Genomic DNA, 15,042 nt, shown 5'->3' on the forward strand with positions numbered 1-15,042 from the left:
GGGATGTTACACGCAGAGCAGCACCCACACACACCCCAGAGCTTTGAGTGGAGAGGCAGCCCATTTCTGTAGCCTGAGTAGGATCAGGATCATGAACCTAGGGTGCCTTGAGGCTTTAGAGACCATGGAAATGAATGCCATCCAGTTGGTCTTGCAAGCAGATAAGGACACAAGGGTGGTGTTAGTCCTGGGGCTGGTTGGTTTGAGCATGAGATCTCATAGCATTGTTCTCTTTAATCCTTGATTACTGGGAAGGAAATTTAAAACAAAGCAAAAAAAAAACTCATTCCCACAGATCAGCGTTTTGGCTAAATGCTTCGTTTATGTCTGCATACCAGGTTAGCCTAAGCATTTCTTAGGCTCATGTTAGTCTTGTTTACACCAATCCAAGGGAGGATAGGCTTTGCAAGAACAAAGCTGAGTTTGTACCTGTGTTGCACGCATCTGCTAGTCACAAGGCTAGGCTTTGCTGGTGTAAGCCCTTTTTGTACTAATGTAATTGCAGTGGGGTAATTACGCCAATATTAATTCCTTTAATGAAAGTGATGCTTTGGATAAAGGTGTAATTTAACTGCAGAACAGGGTGCACACGTTTGTTATGTTAATCTTTACCAATGCCATTTTTTGGACTACCCGGTAACTAATTTATGTTCCTTTTTAATTAACAGTGATGTCCTCTACCCAAAAGATACTTCTAGTCCACATAGTGGAGTCCCTGCAGAAGTGCTTTGTAGAGGGAGAGACTTTGTTGTAAGTACAAAAGAGCTTGTTGTTTCTAAAGGAGAACACAGGTGAGGTTTGCCTGAGAGCTATGGCATTGCAAAACTTGGTTGTTCTACTGCAATAAGATGTTTCTTCCACAGAAATTATTTGTACTTTAATCCTTATGGTGGTGTTACAAGTCTGCCATGGGAGAGTTGGTGTGGATTGACATTGTGGCTGTCTGGTAGGTTCAGATTGCTAGTCATTAACAGTATGTGATATGCGTCACTTTCTAATAAATGTTATAGAGCCACTGTCACACAGGCCCCACGATGCGGGGCTTACAGAGAAGCCAGGACTGGATAATGAAGGGCTTGTTTCCCCTGATATATTTCCGTGGGCTCCGGACCATGAGGTCTCAGGAGGGCAGTGTGGGTACGCCTTATGCTCCCTGAGCAGGCACTGTTGATCTTTAAAAAGGACTTTATTCCCTGGAGTTTCTAATCAGTGAAAGGACTTTGTTCCCAGGCACCTTCTATGAGCAGTGGCTGCACATGGAAGTTGAAATGAATACAGGTCTTGTAAACACGTAACCACAGAAAAGAGGAACAACCTCTGCATTGTGTTAATTCTTTCCGCAGTTAGTGAAAAGAAAGTTCCTAAGTGGTTCCGAAGTTCATAGTCAGTTTATGGCTTCCACCCCATCAAAAAAAAAAGCTGAGTGCACCGCTCTCATTTTTTTCAGGTAGACCTGACTGTTCCCTTTGTTTGCAAAGTTTGTCTATGAGATTTAACTCTGAATAGGGGCACGCTGTGCAGGAGACCTTAAGGATATTACAGTTCTAGTGTAAGATAAAACTGATGGTGATTGAAAGTGACTTTTCATTGTGTCTTGGTGTCTGCCCAGGACACTGTGATATGGAGACCTGGAATCAGGTGTGACCCAGTGACATTGCTCTTTAGGGCACAGCAGATTAGGTGACACGTCATATGTAAAGTTCTAGGGAGCAGCAATTATTATTCTTGGTTAAGTAAGTGGTAGTGTTTGGCAATTAAAATGTAAAGATAAATTGTTTTCATTTAAAATGTCGAATATACCTAGTGTGAGAAATTGATCCGTGTTGATCTTAATGGCGAGTAATTTTCTGAATAGCTCTGCAACAGGCAAAAGATTAAGGTGTTGGAAAATAACATCAATATTTCTGGCTTTCAGACAAAATGAGATGTTATGTTCATAAGGCTCAGGAATAGTATGTAATGCTAGCTGTGGAGAAAACAGGTCTTCCAGCTTAAAAAGTGGACTTTATTTTCCTGTACATATTTGTGTGGAGTAATTAATAAGATTAAAAAATATTTTACCCTTATTTAAAATATTTTAAAAGGCCAGTAGTGACTTTAGTGTTGAACTGTTCCGGACTACACTTTGAGGGAGAGAAAGTAATTTATGTCTTTCCTGAAAGCTTCTGTTTTCTTGTCTCAGCTTCTCACATAATAATTTCAGGGAACATGAGAACAGTTGAGGGTAAGGTGTCTCATGAGGACTGGCTGCCTCAGAGTTGTGTACAGGGGGAGATGACAGATCTGTTTCCTTTGGACAGCAGCTTCTTGTGCTTCAAAACAGAAGTGCCCTGTGCCCTCAAGTGACTGGTGATTTTGTGTGTTTGTGGGCAGAGAGAAGCTGAATCAGAGAGAAGGATCCATGTGTGACGTGGAAGGGCAGGGAGAAACTGGCAGTAATGAGATTTTGAATTCTTCACAACATTATTAATACACACATACGAAGGAGGTTGTAGTCTATTTAAATGGAGACAGGAAGAAATCAAAGGTCGTTTTCAGGCAGTGGCAGTTCTGCCCGAATCCTCAAGTATCCTGTTAGCCTGCTCTCAGTGTCTTAGACCTTGGGAGCTGCTCAGCAGAGCAGCTGGCTTTTCCATTAACCAGACACACATGTGAGTGAAAGGCCATCTTGGCACGTCTGTAAGTGACTGTGGTGTGCATTGAAGAAGGCAGCAGACACTTTCTAGGAGGTTGTGTGCTGCAGCCTTCTACAGGCAGCACGCCCACAGTAGTGGACAAAGGGTTTCTTTAGGTCGGTGAGTAGGTGTGCTAAAGCTGAGCCTGAGGTGTGGATTCTGGAGACCCAGCATCACTGCAGTAGATTTTTTTTTTTTTTTAAAGTGAAATGAAGTTTGAGTTCAAGAGAATTTCACAGCTTTTGTAGTCAAAGATTCACCAAGGCAAACCGTAGACTCTGTAAGCTTTTAATATTGTTTGTATGGCCATTTGAGGAAGGAATAGGTCATAAAGTGTTTTCCCACTACCTGTATTGAGCATTGCCTGCTTCCGTTTTTCTGGTAACATTATTCAACAGTGTTGTTACTATGACTTCAGTAAGGAAACTCCTAAATATAGCTACTAGGGTTTCTCCTTTGTTTCCTCCTAGATGTGGAAGTTCACCCAGGGCCGCTGGGTTGTGCGAAAGGAAGTGGCGGCAGTTACAAAAGTGAGTGACTTTTTCTTTCTAAATCAGATTGGTGGTAAGTGTTGGGCATTCTCTGCAAGTGCTGCTGCAGGACTTTTCTTTTGGATTCACCGTGCCTGCATTACTGCTGACTTGCAGTGTTGCTACCCAAGGCATGGCTTCACTTTGGAACAGGTATAGATACTCTTTATAGAAACATTTCAAGCAGCTCCCACAGTTACCACAGTTCCACAGGACGCGACTGTCCTTGCAGCTGAGCCACTGGAGTGCATCCTGTCCCCTCATCTGTTTCAGTGGAAAGCTGGGCATTGAATTAAGTTGGCTGACCAACCACCAAAGTGGTGAGATCTCTATGCAGCCCACACTCGCTACCCTGCCTTGAGTGTGTTACGAAAAGCAATACTTCTGGCAGCATTTGCCAAGTTGTCACTGTTGAATAAAAGTTTTAGAACAACTCGGGCACCTGAATATTCTGCTAAAACTGGTACATGAATGAGAAACATAATGTAAAGAGGGGGGAGAAAAAATCATTTCCTTAAAATGCAATCAAATGATAAAACATGAGGCAGTTTATGCACAGACGGGCTATTTTTAGAATGTAAGATCCAATGCTGCTTAAAAGCTATGCATGTACAGATGCAGCATGTCTGACCTGGAGCTCTGAAATAAGATTAAAATTGTGGAATATGCTTCTCTTCACAATGATGAGTCTTTTCATCTCAGTTGGGAAACTCCCTTTTCTTTACAAAACATGCCATGAGCTATTTGACTCTCAGATGATTAATCACCACTGCTCTCTGAAGTGCAGTGCCTTTCACGTTGTGTGAAAGTGCTGGTGCTGCAGAGGATAAGCATCTCCCACTTACCTGGGCGTGTGTTTGTGAAGGTTCCCCACGTACACCGAGGCAGTCCAACTCCACGTGTCTCATGGAGCAATGCTCAGCGTTGCATGGCTGCAGATGTCCTATGTAAATTGACTTCCATATTTTTTTTCTTTCTCTTTTAGCTTTGCCCAGAAGATGTGAAAGACTTCCTAGAGCACATGTCTGTGGCAAGAATAAACAAAGGTTGGGAGTTCATGCTCCCTTATGATGAAGACTTTGTTAAGAAGCATCCAGATATAGTTCAGAGGCAACATATGCTGTGGATGGGCATTCAGGCCAAGTAAATTACTTGCTTTATTTTGGGGAATAAGCTAAAAATAGAGAACTATCTAGTACAAAGTTTCTGTAGACATTGATAGATAATGAGATCTGTATCGCCCCTGAGATATACCCCTCACAGTCACCAGGGGTGGGGAGGGAAAGGCATCCCCACGTCATTCAAGTCATTCCTGTTGGCTCCCTGAAGACCAGCTTTTCAGAAATGAAGTGCTGTGGCTAATGGCAAAAGCTGACGTGGCTGCATGCAAGCATAACAACAGAAACTCTACTGGTGTATTTTTCTTTGTTTTTCAGATTAGAAAAGGTCTATAGTCTCTTAAAGGAACACTTGGTACCAAAGAAACAAGAGACACAATCAGGTAAATGGATTTGTATTTGGATCGTCTTGAAGCAAGAGCATCTCTCTGTATTTCTGGGTGGTAGTTTGGAGCATCTCTCTGTTTTTGAATGTGGTGGGGACCAGTGGTGTTTTGTTTGTTTTTCTTTCTTGTGATTTCCACTGTATTAGTTAAGACATCTTGGTCTTCACTGACATCTTCACTAACTAGTGTTGGGGTGACACCAACACACTGTAGTAGAGCAGGGATGATTCCTTGGCACTGGGGACTCTGTATCTGATAGTGTAAAATCAGCTGAAGTCAGCTGGTTCTGTTAACCACTTCCTCACTTAAGGCAGCTTGTATGCTCTAGAGGTGTAAGCAGCTCCTGAAGAGAGGACAGGGTCAGTATAATTCTGACCTCTCGGTGTTATTTATTTATTTATTTGTTTACTTCCCCTGATTTGCACTGGGCTGTCTGTGGTGTGGTTGAGTGCTGAGCGGTTAATGAAGAATGTGTTTGTCAGGGGGCTGTAAGGAGGTGTTAAGCTTTCTTTTTTTGACATTCCCCTGTATACCCTCCCATGGATGCCACTAAGAATATTAAGGTAGCTGTGCCATAATCCTAAAAGGTTGTGAAAACTTGAGATTGCAAAGAGTTTTAACTAGGCATTTGGCTCACTGCCAGACACTGGAGCCAGTGAAGAGTGTAAGCAGAACTGACAAACGTGCACATGAATCCATCTCAATACCCTGTATCTGATCTGCTTGGAAGGATTAGGTGTTGGGTTATTCGGAGAGGATTAGTGGGCCTAACAGAAGATAACAGCATGTGTGCTGTGTGGGCTTTTGCCTTAAATGCAGCACTCCTTCCTGTGGGATTGGGACTGGATTCCTCTTTTCCCAACACGGCCTTTCAGTTTTGGATTGCTGGGCGTGGAGAGGACACCAGAAGAGGTGCCAGGATTGCATGGGAAAGGACACCCTTCTGTCCCTTTCCCCTCATCACTGTGTATTGATACTTAGCAGAGGGTCTCAGACTTTCATACTGTGCACCTCATGCTAAAAGAGTGTTCAGATTCACTGTTAACCCCTTCAGTATCCTTGCTGTACCTATAGGACATCCTTGTGCTGGCTCTGGCAGTTGCTGCAGTGAGCCCAACCAGCCTCTGCATACTTGTTTTTTTTCTTTTTTTTAAAGTTGTCAGGTAAAGAAGCACCTGGGTCACAAGTAGAGATACGTAAGTAGTCTGTATCTTGGTTTCCTGATTTGTGCAAAAGGCCCTAGTGGCTGAACAAATACACTTTCTCCTTGCTACAGGTTCCTTCCACAAGCGGCTGGCTTACAGTTATCAACATGCTTTTTTTTTTTTAAGGTTAAAAATAATAAAAAGTAAATTCTAATGCAAAAAGAAAACCTAATGCAATTCAAGAAACATGCTGCAAGGCTGGAGTCCTGGTTGTGGTGAATTTTATGGTGTCTTTTGTTCCTTACTAGGTCATCCATTGCTGGTTTCTGGGGAGCAAAGAGTCAACATGGCTAAAGCAAGAGTCAAGCAGAACTACGGGCAGCTGGAGAAGGAGTTCCAGAGGCAAAAGGCGGAGCTGAAATCAAATGATGCTTCAGCCAAGATGGATGTCTCCAATATCCGCATCAAAGAGGAGCCTGTGAGCGATGAGGAGCCCATGGACACCTCAGCTTACGAGGGCATGAACAACGGCGTTGTCAACGGCCTCCACGCAGAGGACTCCATGGACTCCTTAAACGGCCGCTTGCCTGGAGGCTGCGGTGACCGGGTGGCCCAAGAACTGAAGGCGTTTGTGTCCTCAACGTTTAAGAAACAATTTGTACTCACCCTGAGTGAGCTCAAACGGTTGTTTAACCTTCACTTAGCCAGTCTGCCTCCAGGACACACGTTGTTCAGTGGCATTTCGGACAAAATGTTACAGGACATGGTGCTGGACACTGGCTGCAAACAAATTTTTGTGCCTGTAAGTTTGTTGGTTTTTTTTTCGTCTGGTGTTTGGGGAGGGGGGATGGGGGACAGTTAAATGTCTGAGCTGTGAAATGTTTCTGTCTTGGGCTGGACTGGAAGAACAGATGTGCTCTGAGTAAGCATCCAGTACTGGATCTGTTGAAACTGCCGGAGGTTTGTCTGATGTCCTGCTTCTGGCAGGCTCTGCTCTCTGCTTTCTCTGCTCTGAGATGATGCTCGCAGTGCAGTTGTCTCTGGGGCTCTTCCCACCTCCAAGGTGTGGGCCTGCAGCGACTCAGCGTCTCATTGCTCCCGTTTCAGTAACACGACCTAGGGCAGTCCAGGAGCTCTTCCCACCTGCTTTCTCCGAGTTGCACAAGCCCCTGACAGGGATGCTGCTGGGGAGGAGAGGTGATGGTTGTTGCCTGGCCCAGCAGGGCACACCCAGCAGAGCCCTCTGGGAAGCGACAAACCCTATCTCCAGCAGGTTTCTTTGGCCAGTCCTTTTCCTCCAGGATTGTTCAGAGATGTCTTTGTTTGTTTGTCTGTATAGAAATGACATGTGTGATTGCGTGAGTCACAGCAACCGTTGTGACAGCAGATTGCTTAGGAAGGAAGAAGAAATTTGGCATCGTGGGAAATAGCCTGAAAGGAAAATAATTTTACAAGACATCTGGCAGTGCTGATTGTTTTGCAACCAGAAAGAGCTCGGGAGTCAGCTGCCTTTGGTGAGAGAGAAGAGACGTGTGAACTGCTTGAAAGAGCAGGCGAGGCAGAAAGAGCAGGGAGCAGGCAGCCTGATGAGAGAGCCTGGAGCATGGGAGTTGGGAGCCACCTAAGGAATAAGGATGCAGAAATAACGTGTTCAGTCATGTGCAGAGTGCGTATTGTGGCACCTGGGAACCTCGTAACAGACGTGAGGTGCCACAAGGGAGGCCACCGAGTTGAGTACTTTCTGCTTTCTCTCCTGACGGCTTCCAAGTCCGGGGGTAATGCTGGGCTGGCGCTGCCTCCTGGTGCTCGATAGGCTCTCCTTTGTACACAGCATAGGATGTGCCTTTGCTGTGCTGACGGTAATTGCTGAGGTCATTGCTGCTGTCTTAATTGGAACTGGGACTGGTTTGCTTTGGAAACATTGGGAATTTGGAAATGAGTTCATCCAGTCTTCGCTTAAAGGCTGTGAGGAGTGAAAGTGGGATAGGTTCTGTTTTTCAAAAGACAACCAAAATAAAATCCTCATGAACACAGGTGGTTGGGAACAGCTTTCTGTCTGGGAAATCCTGTCACAGGAGCCCCGCAGAGGTGTAGGGATGGCACTGGAAGGTCTCTTGCTGGAGGTCTGCTGTAAGTTTTACTTCTGCTTACCCAAAACTTGAGATCTTCTACAGGAGCCTGCATAAGCCTGTACTGTTATCAGCCATGTAAATTGTTAGCCCCCAGGCCTCCACCTCATGCTCCAGGGAGGTGGCAGAGGTGCCTGGGCTGGTTTTATTCTTTGCATGGGTCTTGATCGTTCCCCTGGACAGTTTTGTTTGAACCCACAGAGGCTGCCTGAGCTCACTGGAAGCCCGGAGGGTTGTTTAGCCTGGGATTTCATAGTTGTTCATTAGTTTTCTGTAATTGAAACGGCTTTGGTGATAAAAATCAATGATCTGAGGTAATTAAAGTGATGTTCTGTGGGGGGTGAAGACACTTTTGACTTGCACATTGCCCTATTATGGAAAATGTGCTGCTGGAAACAACAATGGAAACCTTAGCAGTGGAATGCAGGCTTTATTTACAAAGCTGACCTGCTGCACCTGGGGCACAAGATAAATAGTATTTGTGGGGAACCAGGAGAGGTGCCAGTCCACCTGTAAGTGAGGCCGGGAGGATGCCTGCAGGGCGCCGTGCTTGCCTGCTTTGTAGCATCCTCGGCCAGGAGGGAAGAGCAGGTCTGGAAAGCGAATCCCGGGCAGGCAGATGCTCCCCGAGCGCTGAGGAGGAGCGAGTGCGCAGCGGTGGTTGGCTCCTGCTGGCTCCCTTCCTTGCTCCGTGGCGTGGGCAGGCTCTGCCCAGATCTGGAGGATATTTTGGAGCAGTCGGGAAATGATGTCAGCGTGGCTTCCTCCTGGTCGGGGCAGCAGGAGGGGTGCGTACGTGTGCTGCCCCACTCTTACAGGGCAGTGCCGCGGCTCTCCGAGGGCAAAGCACAGCAGTTTGCCTCTAAGGTTGTTCCGGCAGATGAGTTTCCCTGGCAGCTTCAGCCCCCTGCAGACTGGTGTAGCTGGAACACGGGGCTGTCTGGCAGTGGCTATTTTTAGGGTGTGCTCAGTGCTCCAGCGAGACGCATCCCAAAGCCAAGGGCTCCTCCCCAGCAGCTTCCCTTGTAACGTGGCGGCCCTGGGACACGGGCAGCAAGTCGTCCAAAAGCCCTGCAATGGCTCTGGGGGCTCACAGCAGGAAGGGCGTGGGGCGAAGGTTATAAAGAAGGGCTTTAAGGCAGTGGAGGGCTGTTTCAAGGTGAGACTGGAGAGGCTCAGATAATGAACATCGCAGAGAGCGTGCATGGGAAGGCAGGACAGCTGGACAGAGCAGCACGTCTCTCTGAAGAGCCCTTGGTGGCATTTCCCTCCCCTGAGGACCAGCAGTGACAGCAGCAAGCAAGCAGGGAGCTGCTGGCACCAGTGTTTGCAGCAGTTTACGGAGTGGGGCTGGGCAAGGCGAGGAGGTTCTGTGTTTTTTCCCAAATAAGTATTGTGTTGATTTGGAGGCCGTTTCCTTGCTGAATGGCCAGATAAGTGCAGCCGTGTTCCAGCGTGGCTGAGGCAGGAGTTTGCACTGGTGGCTTTCCCAGAGCGAGGCAGCGCGTAGCTTGGTGCTAATGCTGCCCTGCAGTTTGCTTCTCCTGCTGCAGCTGTCAGGAGAGAGGTTAAAGGGTTTGATTTTATCTGTGCTGAAAGCATACAAGAGGTTGTACTCCTCAGTACATGGAGTGTCCATATGAGAAGTATGTCAGGTGTTACGAGCCTAATAAACCCGAATCCTGCCTCTGAACCAAGTACAAAACCTTGTTATATTCCAGCTGTTTGGGCCAATATGGGAGCTAAAGCTGCTAATCCTGCTGGACAAAATGCTTCTCTGCAATAAGATCAGAGGCATTGTGTGAAAGGAGAGGCTGATCTTTCACTCTGCGATGCACAAGTCTCTTGGCGTGGTGTGGGAGAGGCTGGGAAGAAAGGTGTGTTTTGTACCAGCAGCCAGGATTGTGGAATACTGGAACAATCAGGACGGGCTTGTTAGCTTTTCAGAGATGATTGATTTAGGTCGTCTGGGTGGTTAGCAAGGAATAAATTGTTAGTGACAGACAGGAAGAGACATGTCAGGAGTGAAGGCATATTCCAGCATTGCTTGTTAGTCACTGTTCCAAGGGGAGATGATAAGGCAAAGGGACGGTATTCTGTTTTTTTTTTTTAGGAGTTTGGAACATGGAGGAGAGGCAGTTGCATTCCCTCCTGTGTGCAGGGGCATGAGGCCTCTGCTTCAGAAAAAACAAACGGTGTTTCCTTAGCTTGGCACATGGGGGGAAAAAAATAACACTTAATTTTTGGAGCCTGAAATGAGCAGGTGTCTGGTTCACTCTCCATCAGTGTTCAGTCTTCAGGAGTCCTGTAGTCTGTCTCAGAGCAGAGATCACAAATGCAGCAGAAGCACAGTGCTTGTCAGTCACGCCAGCCTGGGAGCAGTGAAGCAGATACATCCAGGCTAGAGTCTGAATGTCTAAAACTTGCCACTGTAGACTTAAAAATCTCCAGAAAGACCCTGTAGTGCACTTGATGCTCAGTTGAATAATGCTTTGGGTGTTCTGGAAACAATGCTGCTGACAAGAAAATCCTATGCATCTTGTAGTGAAATACTGGCTGAGGTGCAAGCCCTGGCATTGGTCTTCTGGCTCTTGGTGGTTGTCCTCTCTCCAACAGGAAACTGTGCCCATGTCCCCTATTCATGGAGTCCTAGAGTGCCCAGCAGCCCCATTTTAAAGCTCTGAAATGGTTGGTGGTGTGCCTGTCATGCTGCTGAGGATCACCCCAGTGTGACCAGAAGCATCATCAGTCAGACATCGCTTGGACGTACCAAGGCACACATCAGGATGCACACCGGAGTGCTTGTCCCATTCTCTAGGCCATAATTACCCCCTCGTCTGGGGTCTGTGTGCTGCAGGATGGGTTACACGTGGCTCATGTTCCATGGCTGCAGGATGCGCCATGCTTGTGCAGGCACAGGGGCTGCCAGAGGGAGGTTACTCCTTTGAGTGTGGGGTGGGAGAGGAGCTTTTGTTGTTTCAGCAGTTCTCATTACGTGGCCACAACATTTTTGATTCGCTGATAGATGTCAAGGGATACTGTATCGTAGAATCATTAGGCAGAACTCATTAAATAGGTAGTTATTTTTAACAGCCTCTTGTTCTCAGTTTCCTCCACAGACTGCTGCTTCACCAGATGAACTAAAGGTTTATGCACTTTGGGAAGCCGGTGACACTTATGATCAGGTAAAGGCAAAAAAAGAAAGTGACACTTCCAAATACATGGTTAGCAAGCGTTTGGCAGTGGTTGAATTTGTGTTTCCTCAAGTGGTAGAGCAGGTTGTTTTTTTACCCTTTCCCTAAGGAAGTCTCCAGTTTTCAGTACCACTCAAAACTCTCCAGCTGAGAGGAAGCTCTCAGATCACAGGTTGATCATCATTGTATCAAGACCAAGTGGTGTGGACAGCAACATTATATGTTGGTAATGGTAATATAAGTTAGTAACTAACTTAACTCAGTGGAATGCACATAATGCTGAACCTGTGAAGAGAAGAATACTAGAATGCCGGCCTTACACTGGGATCCAGTCCAATTTTCTTCTTTTTTTTTTGCTGATGGTAATACATTAACCAGTGATTATAGGATGCTGATACCTGGTGCATCTGTTTATATTTAGAATAGGAAATGATTAGAGCATATGTGAGCATCTCTTGAGTTTTAATTGATATCAGAGTAAATGAAGTGGAAGGAAAGGCAAGCTAACAAAGTATAGATGGGCAATATAATTGCTGTGTCCGTGACCTAAATCAGTGTTTATAGGGAAGGCTTATGCATTGTTGTAGAGAAAAAGCAGTATCCAGCCTTCTGGCTGGAGCTGACTACGAGTTACGTGAGAAGCATTTGAGAGGAGTAAGTCAAAGCTCCTTTTTCAACATGTTTCGTGCCCTTGGAGGTGCCCCAGGTTCCAGGATAGGTGCAGATCCTGTGACAGACAGGGCAGAGATGGGGTCTGGAGAGATCCCTGTAGTGCCCTAAGAAAATAGGAGCAGACCTAATAGACAGCAGATATAAATGGGAGGGGATAAAGTTTCAAGATTATGAAGCAAGAATCCTCTAATGCAGTTCAGTGAAAGCTTCGTACAGACTAGTGCACATGCAGTTTTGTTGTATAGAAAGCTAAAAATGTTTGTTCCTTTTATATTAATGATAATTTTTCTTCTAAAGCATCGCCAAGTCTTGCTTGAAATCTTTTCGAGAAATTATCGAGTGCGCAGAAATGTCATTCAGAATCAGCTGAGTCAAGAATGCGGAGAAGATGTAAACAAGCAGGAGTTGGATAGAGTGTTAAAGGTAAGTTTCTGTTCAGTTGTGGTTTTGATCCAATTAATGCATGAATTTTTAATGCTTTGGTTTGACCAAGGGATATTTTACCTTGAGCTGACAAGTGAACGTGATGCTAGAACAATTGCTGTTGGAATGTGGACAGAGCCTGGTTTTCAGCCTGTTTTCTTAAAACTAGCACTTGTGTCATTCTACCTTCTTTCCCTTTGAAGAGTAGTGATTGTGATTTCCATGTTATTTGGCATTATTGCAGCAAATCCCTATTTCTGATCTAGGATCACCAGGGAGTAGAGCTCAGTAAATGTCGTACATCAGAGTTATTTTTTAAAAGAAGTGCACCTAAACACTAAATATTGTGGAGTTAAACATTAAGGTGGTGGGAGTGTTCAGCACAGTGTTCTAAGCGTACCAGCTGCCTGCTGTTGGTTAATGCTAAAGAACACAAGTGCCATCTATTCAGAAGGAAATGCACTTTATTCTATAGTAGGACTTAGAGCAATGTAGAGAGCAAAACCCTAGCCAAAACAAGCATACAAAGTACTAGTTAACACATTTCATAGTGAATGTTTATTTGAAACCTTTCATCTCTGTCTTTGAAGATGAGCCATTTACTTTCTAAAGAAGCTTAAGGTATATAGACCGCACGGGCCATGATTGACAAACCTTAGAAGCGATGCAGGATGGCTAAGCAGAACGCTACCAACTAGTGTAACGCTTTAATCACTGTTGCTGGGCCTTTCCTCACCATCACCCGCTTCAATAAGTCAAGTGCTTAAGTGTGTTGGGATCTGTAAGCAGAGTAATAGCATATACGAAAAATTACAGATCTGTTGCTGTGACAGTAAGCAAACTGGTCTTGCTTGAAAGAACCTGGTCTTAGTATGAAAATAAGCTCAGACATTTCTGCCTGGTAATCAAGACGGTATTTCGTGTGGCTCGCCTCTGCTGGAAGGTTTGTCAAGCAACCAGATGAGCTCCAATATCAGCTCTCCCAAAACATCTAGACAATGTACTGGCATTAGTTTTCACAATGATGTTGCTACTTAACAAATAATCTATTTTGGGAAAAAAATGCTTTCCCTTAACAAACTGGGTACTGTTTATATAAAAGTATATATAAAAGTTTATATAAAGTTTATATAAAAGTTTATATAAAAGTCATCGTGCAGCCAGCCTTGTGCAGTGTCAGACTCTTTGTTTTTAGTACATTTGTCACAGAAGCATTTGAAATTCTTTGTTTCTGAAATAAATGTTGAAAGGATGATTTAATGAAACAGGAAACTTTTCTGGCTTCTTTAAACCATGAGAGATTGGATTCCACTTTGAATGAAATTGGTTTTGTTGACTATTTCCCCAGCTGCATGTGCTCCTTTTTCCTTTTTTTTTTCTAATACCCAGCAGAAGAGACAGACAGGGTTTGTATTTTTGCATCTGCAGATCAAGACGGCAAACCCTCTTTCTAGCCTCTGCACTTGATTTCTTATTTGTAGAGTGTTTGGCTTTAAATCCCAAGAATTAAGAACTTTTTTTTTTTCCATTTAAGTTCCACAGTATCAATTCTGTAGCAGTTCTTAAGTTGTGTTGAATTACCTAAATGGCAGGGTAGGAGCAAAAGAAAGAGAAGCTATTAGCTTAGAACTCAAGAGACCTGGTGTTCATTTAATAGAAATGAGAAACTGAACCACAAGAAAACCCACTTACTGAGCTCCTTTGCTGTGGTGCTTACCAGCTGTAAGCATAGCAGACGTGGTCAGAATACCAAAGTACGGTTCTGAGGTTTGACACTTGATTATCATAGAATATGGCTTCTTGTAAGGCTTCAGCTTTGGTGCTGTGTGCTTCAGCCCTTCTCTCTGTTTCTGTGTTCACCTGAGCCTGTGTCTACCCCTCAGTTCCTCTTGTCCTCACCTCTCTCCTCAGCCTTTCCTAAGCTGGCTTCTGCACAATTCCCTCCATTTCCTCCCCCCAAAAAGCATGGCTTCTTGCTGCTATCACATTGTTTATCCTGCTTGTGTCCTCTCAGCCTTCCCCCTGTGTCTGTCATCTTAATTTAAGTTATGTGATCCTCAGGGTAGAGACAACCTGCAGCTCTTCATTTATGCTCTCATTTGTGCTCTGGAGGGACTTACTGATAACATTTACTGTCACAAAGCCAGTAATGGTTCCCAAAACAGGCAGGGCACAACTTACTGTGCGTAGTCCCTGAGAAGCATAGCTCGGTGCTGTGGGTGCTGACGGACTTTCCCTTCCCCCCCCCCAGGACTGCTGTGTGAGCTACGGTGGGATGTGGTATCTTAAAGGGACTGTGCAGTCCTGACAGCGGTGTCAGCAGTTCCGTTACTTCAGATGTTCTCCAGGATGAAAGAGGAAACCTGCGGTGGGCGGCACAGACAGTAATGCCATGGCCTTGGGAGTGTGGGGCAGGATCTGACCTACTTTGGGGCACGTGGGCATTGGAGAAAGACAGTCACTGACATCACAACATACTCACACATACGTTTGCATGGCCACCTAGGCGCAGAGAGCAACTAGGAAGACAACATGGGACCCTGTCTGCAGTTTGATTAATCTGGAATTTCTAATGTATTTTGCTTCTCCTTCTGTTTCATTATAATAAAATAAAACCATATACTGACACAGACATGATAGAAAAATCATGGTCTAATATTTTATTTTGTAAGTAATGCCAATAAAATTGTTTACAAACATCCCATTTTTTGTTAAATACCTAGATGCTCATACATTAGTCTGAGCATTACAATAATAGCCCTTGCAGCTC

General features: G+C 45.0%; 1 protein-coding gene across 2 annotated transcripts in view; it reads left to right on the forward strand.

Moving 5' to 3' along the window:
- POLR3E (RNA polymerase III subunit E) overlaps nucleotides 1-14,918 on the forward strand; it is a 29,627-nt gene extending 14,709 nt beyond the window's left edge. For both annotated transcript variants that reach the window (XM_080556626.1, XM_080556625.1), the window contains 8 exons: nucleotides 669-750; nucleotides 3,146-3,205; nucleotides 4,191-4,348; nucleotides 4,642-4,706; nucleotides 6,163-6,656; nucleotides 11,091-11,168; nucleotides 12,147-12,272; nucleotides 14,524-14,918. In XM_080556626.1, the coding sequence (XP_080412752.1) occupies nucleotides 669-750; nucleotides 3,146-3,205; nucleotides 4,191-4,348; nucleotides 4,642-4,706; nucleotides 6,163-6,656; nucleotides 11,091-11,168; nucleotides 12,147-12,272; nucleotides 14,524-14,580 (1,120 nt within the window). In that variant the 3' untranslated portion in view covers nucleotides 14,581-14,918. The remainder of the gene's footprint in view (nucleotides 1-668; nucleotides 751-3,145; nucleotides 3,206-4,190; nucleotides 4,349-4,641; nucleotides 4,707-6,162; nucleotides 6,657-11,090; nucleotides 11,169-12,146; nucleotides 12,273-14,523) is intronic.
- Nucleotides 14,919-15,042: the final 124 nt, after the last annotated feature.

Source organism: Anser brachyrhynchus, assembly GCF_964034855.1.
Source record: "Anser brachyrhynchus genome assembly, chromosome: 15".
In the NCBI taxonomy this organism is placed as follows: Eukaryota; Metazoa; Chordata; class Aves; order Anseriformes; family Anatidae; genus Anser; species Anser brachyrhynchus.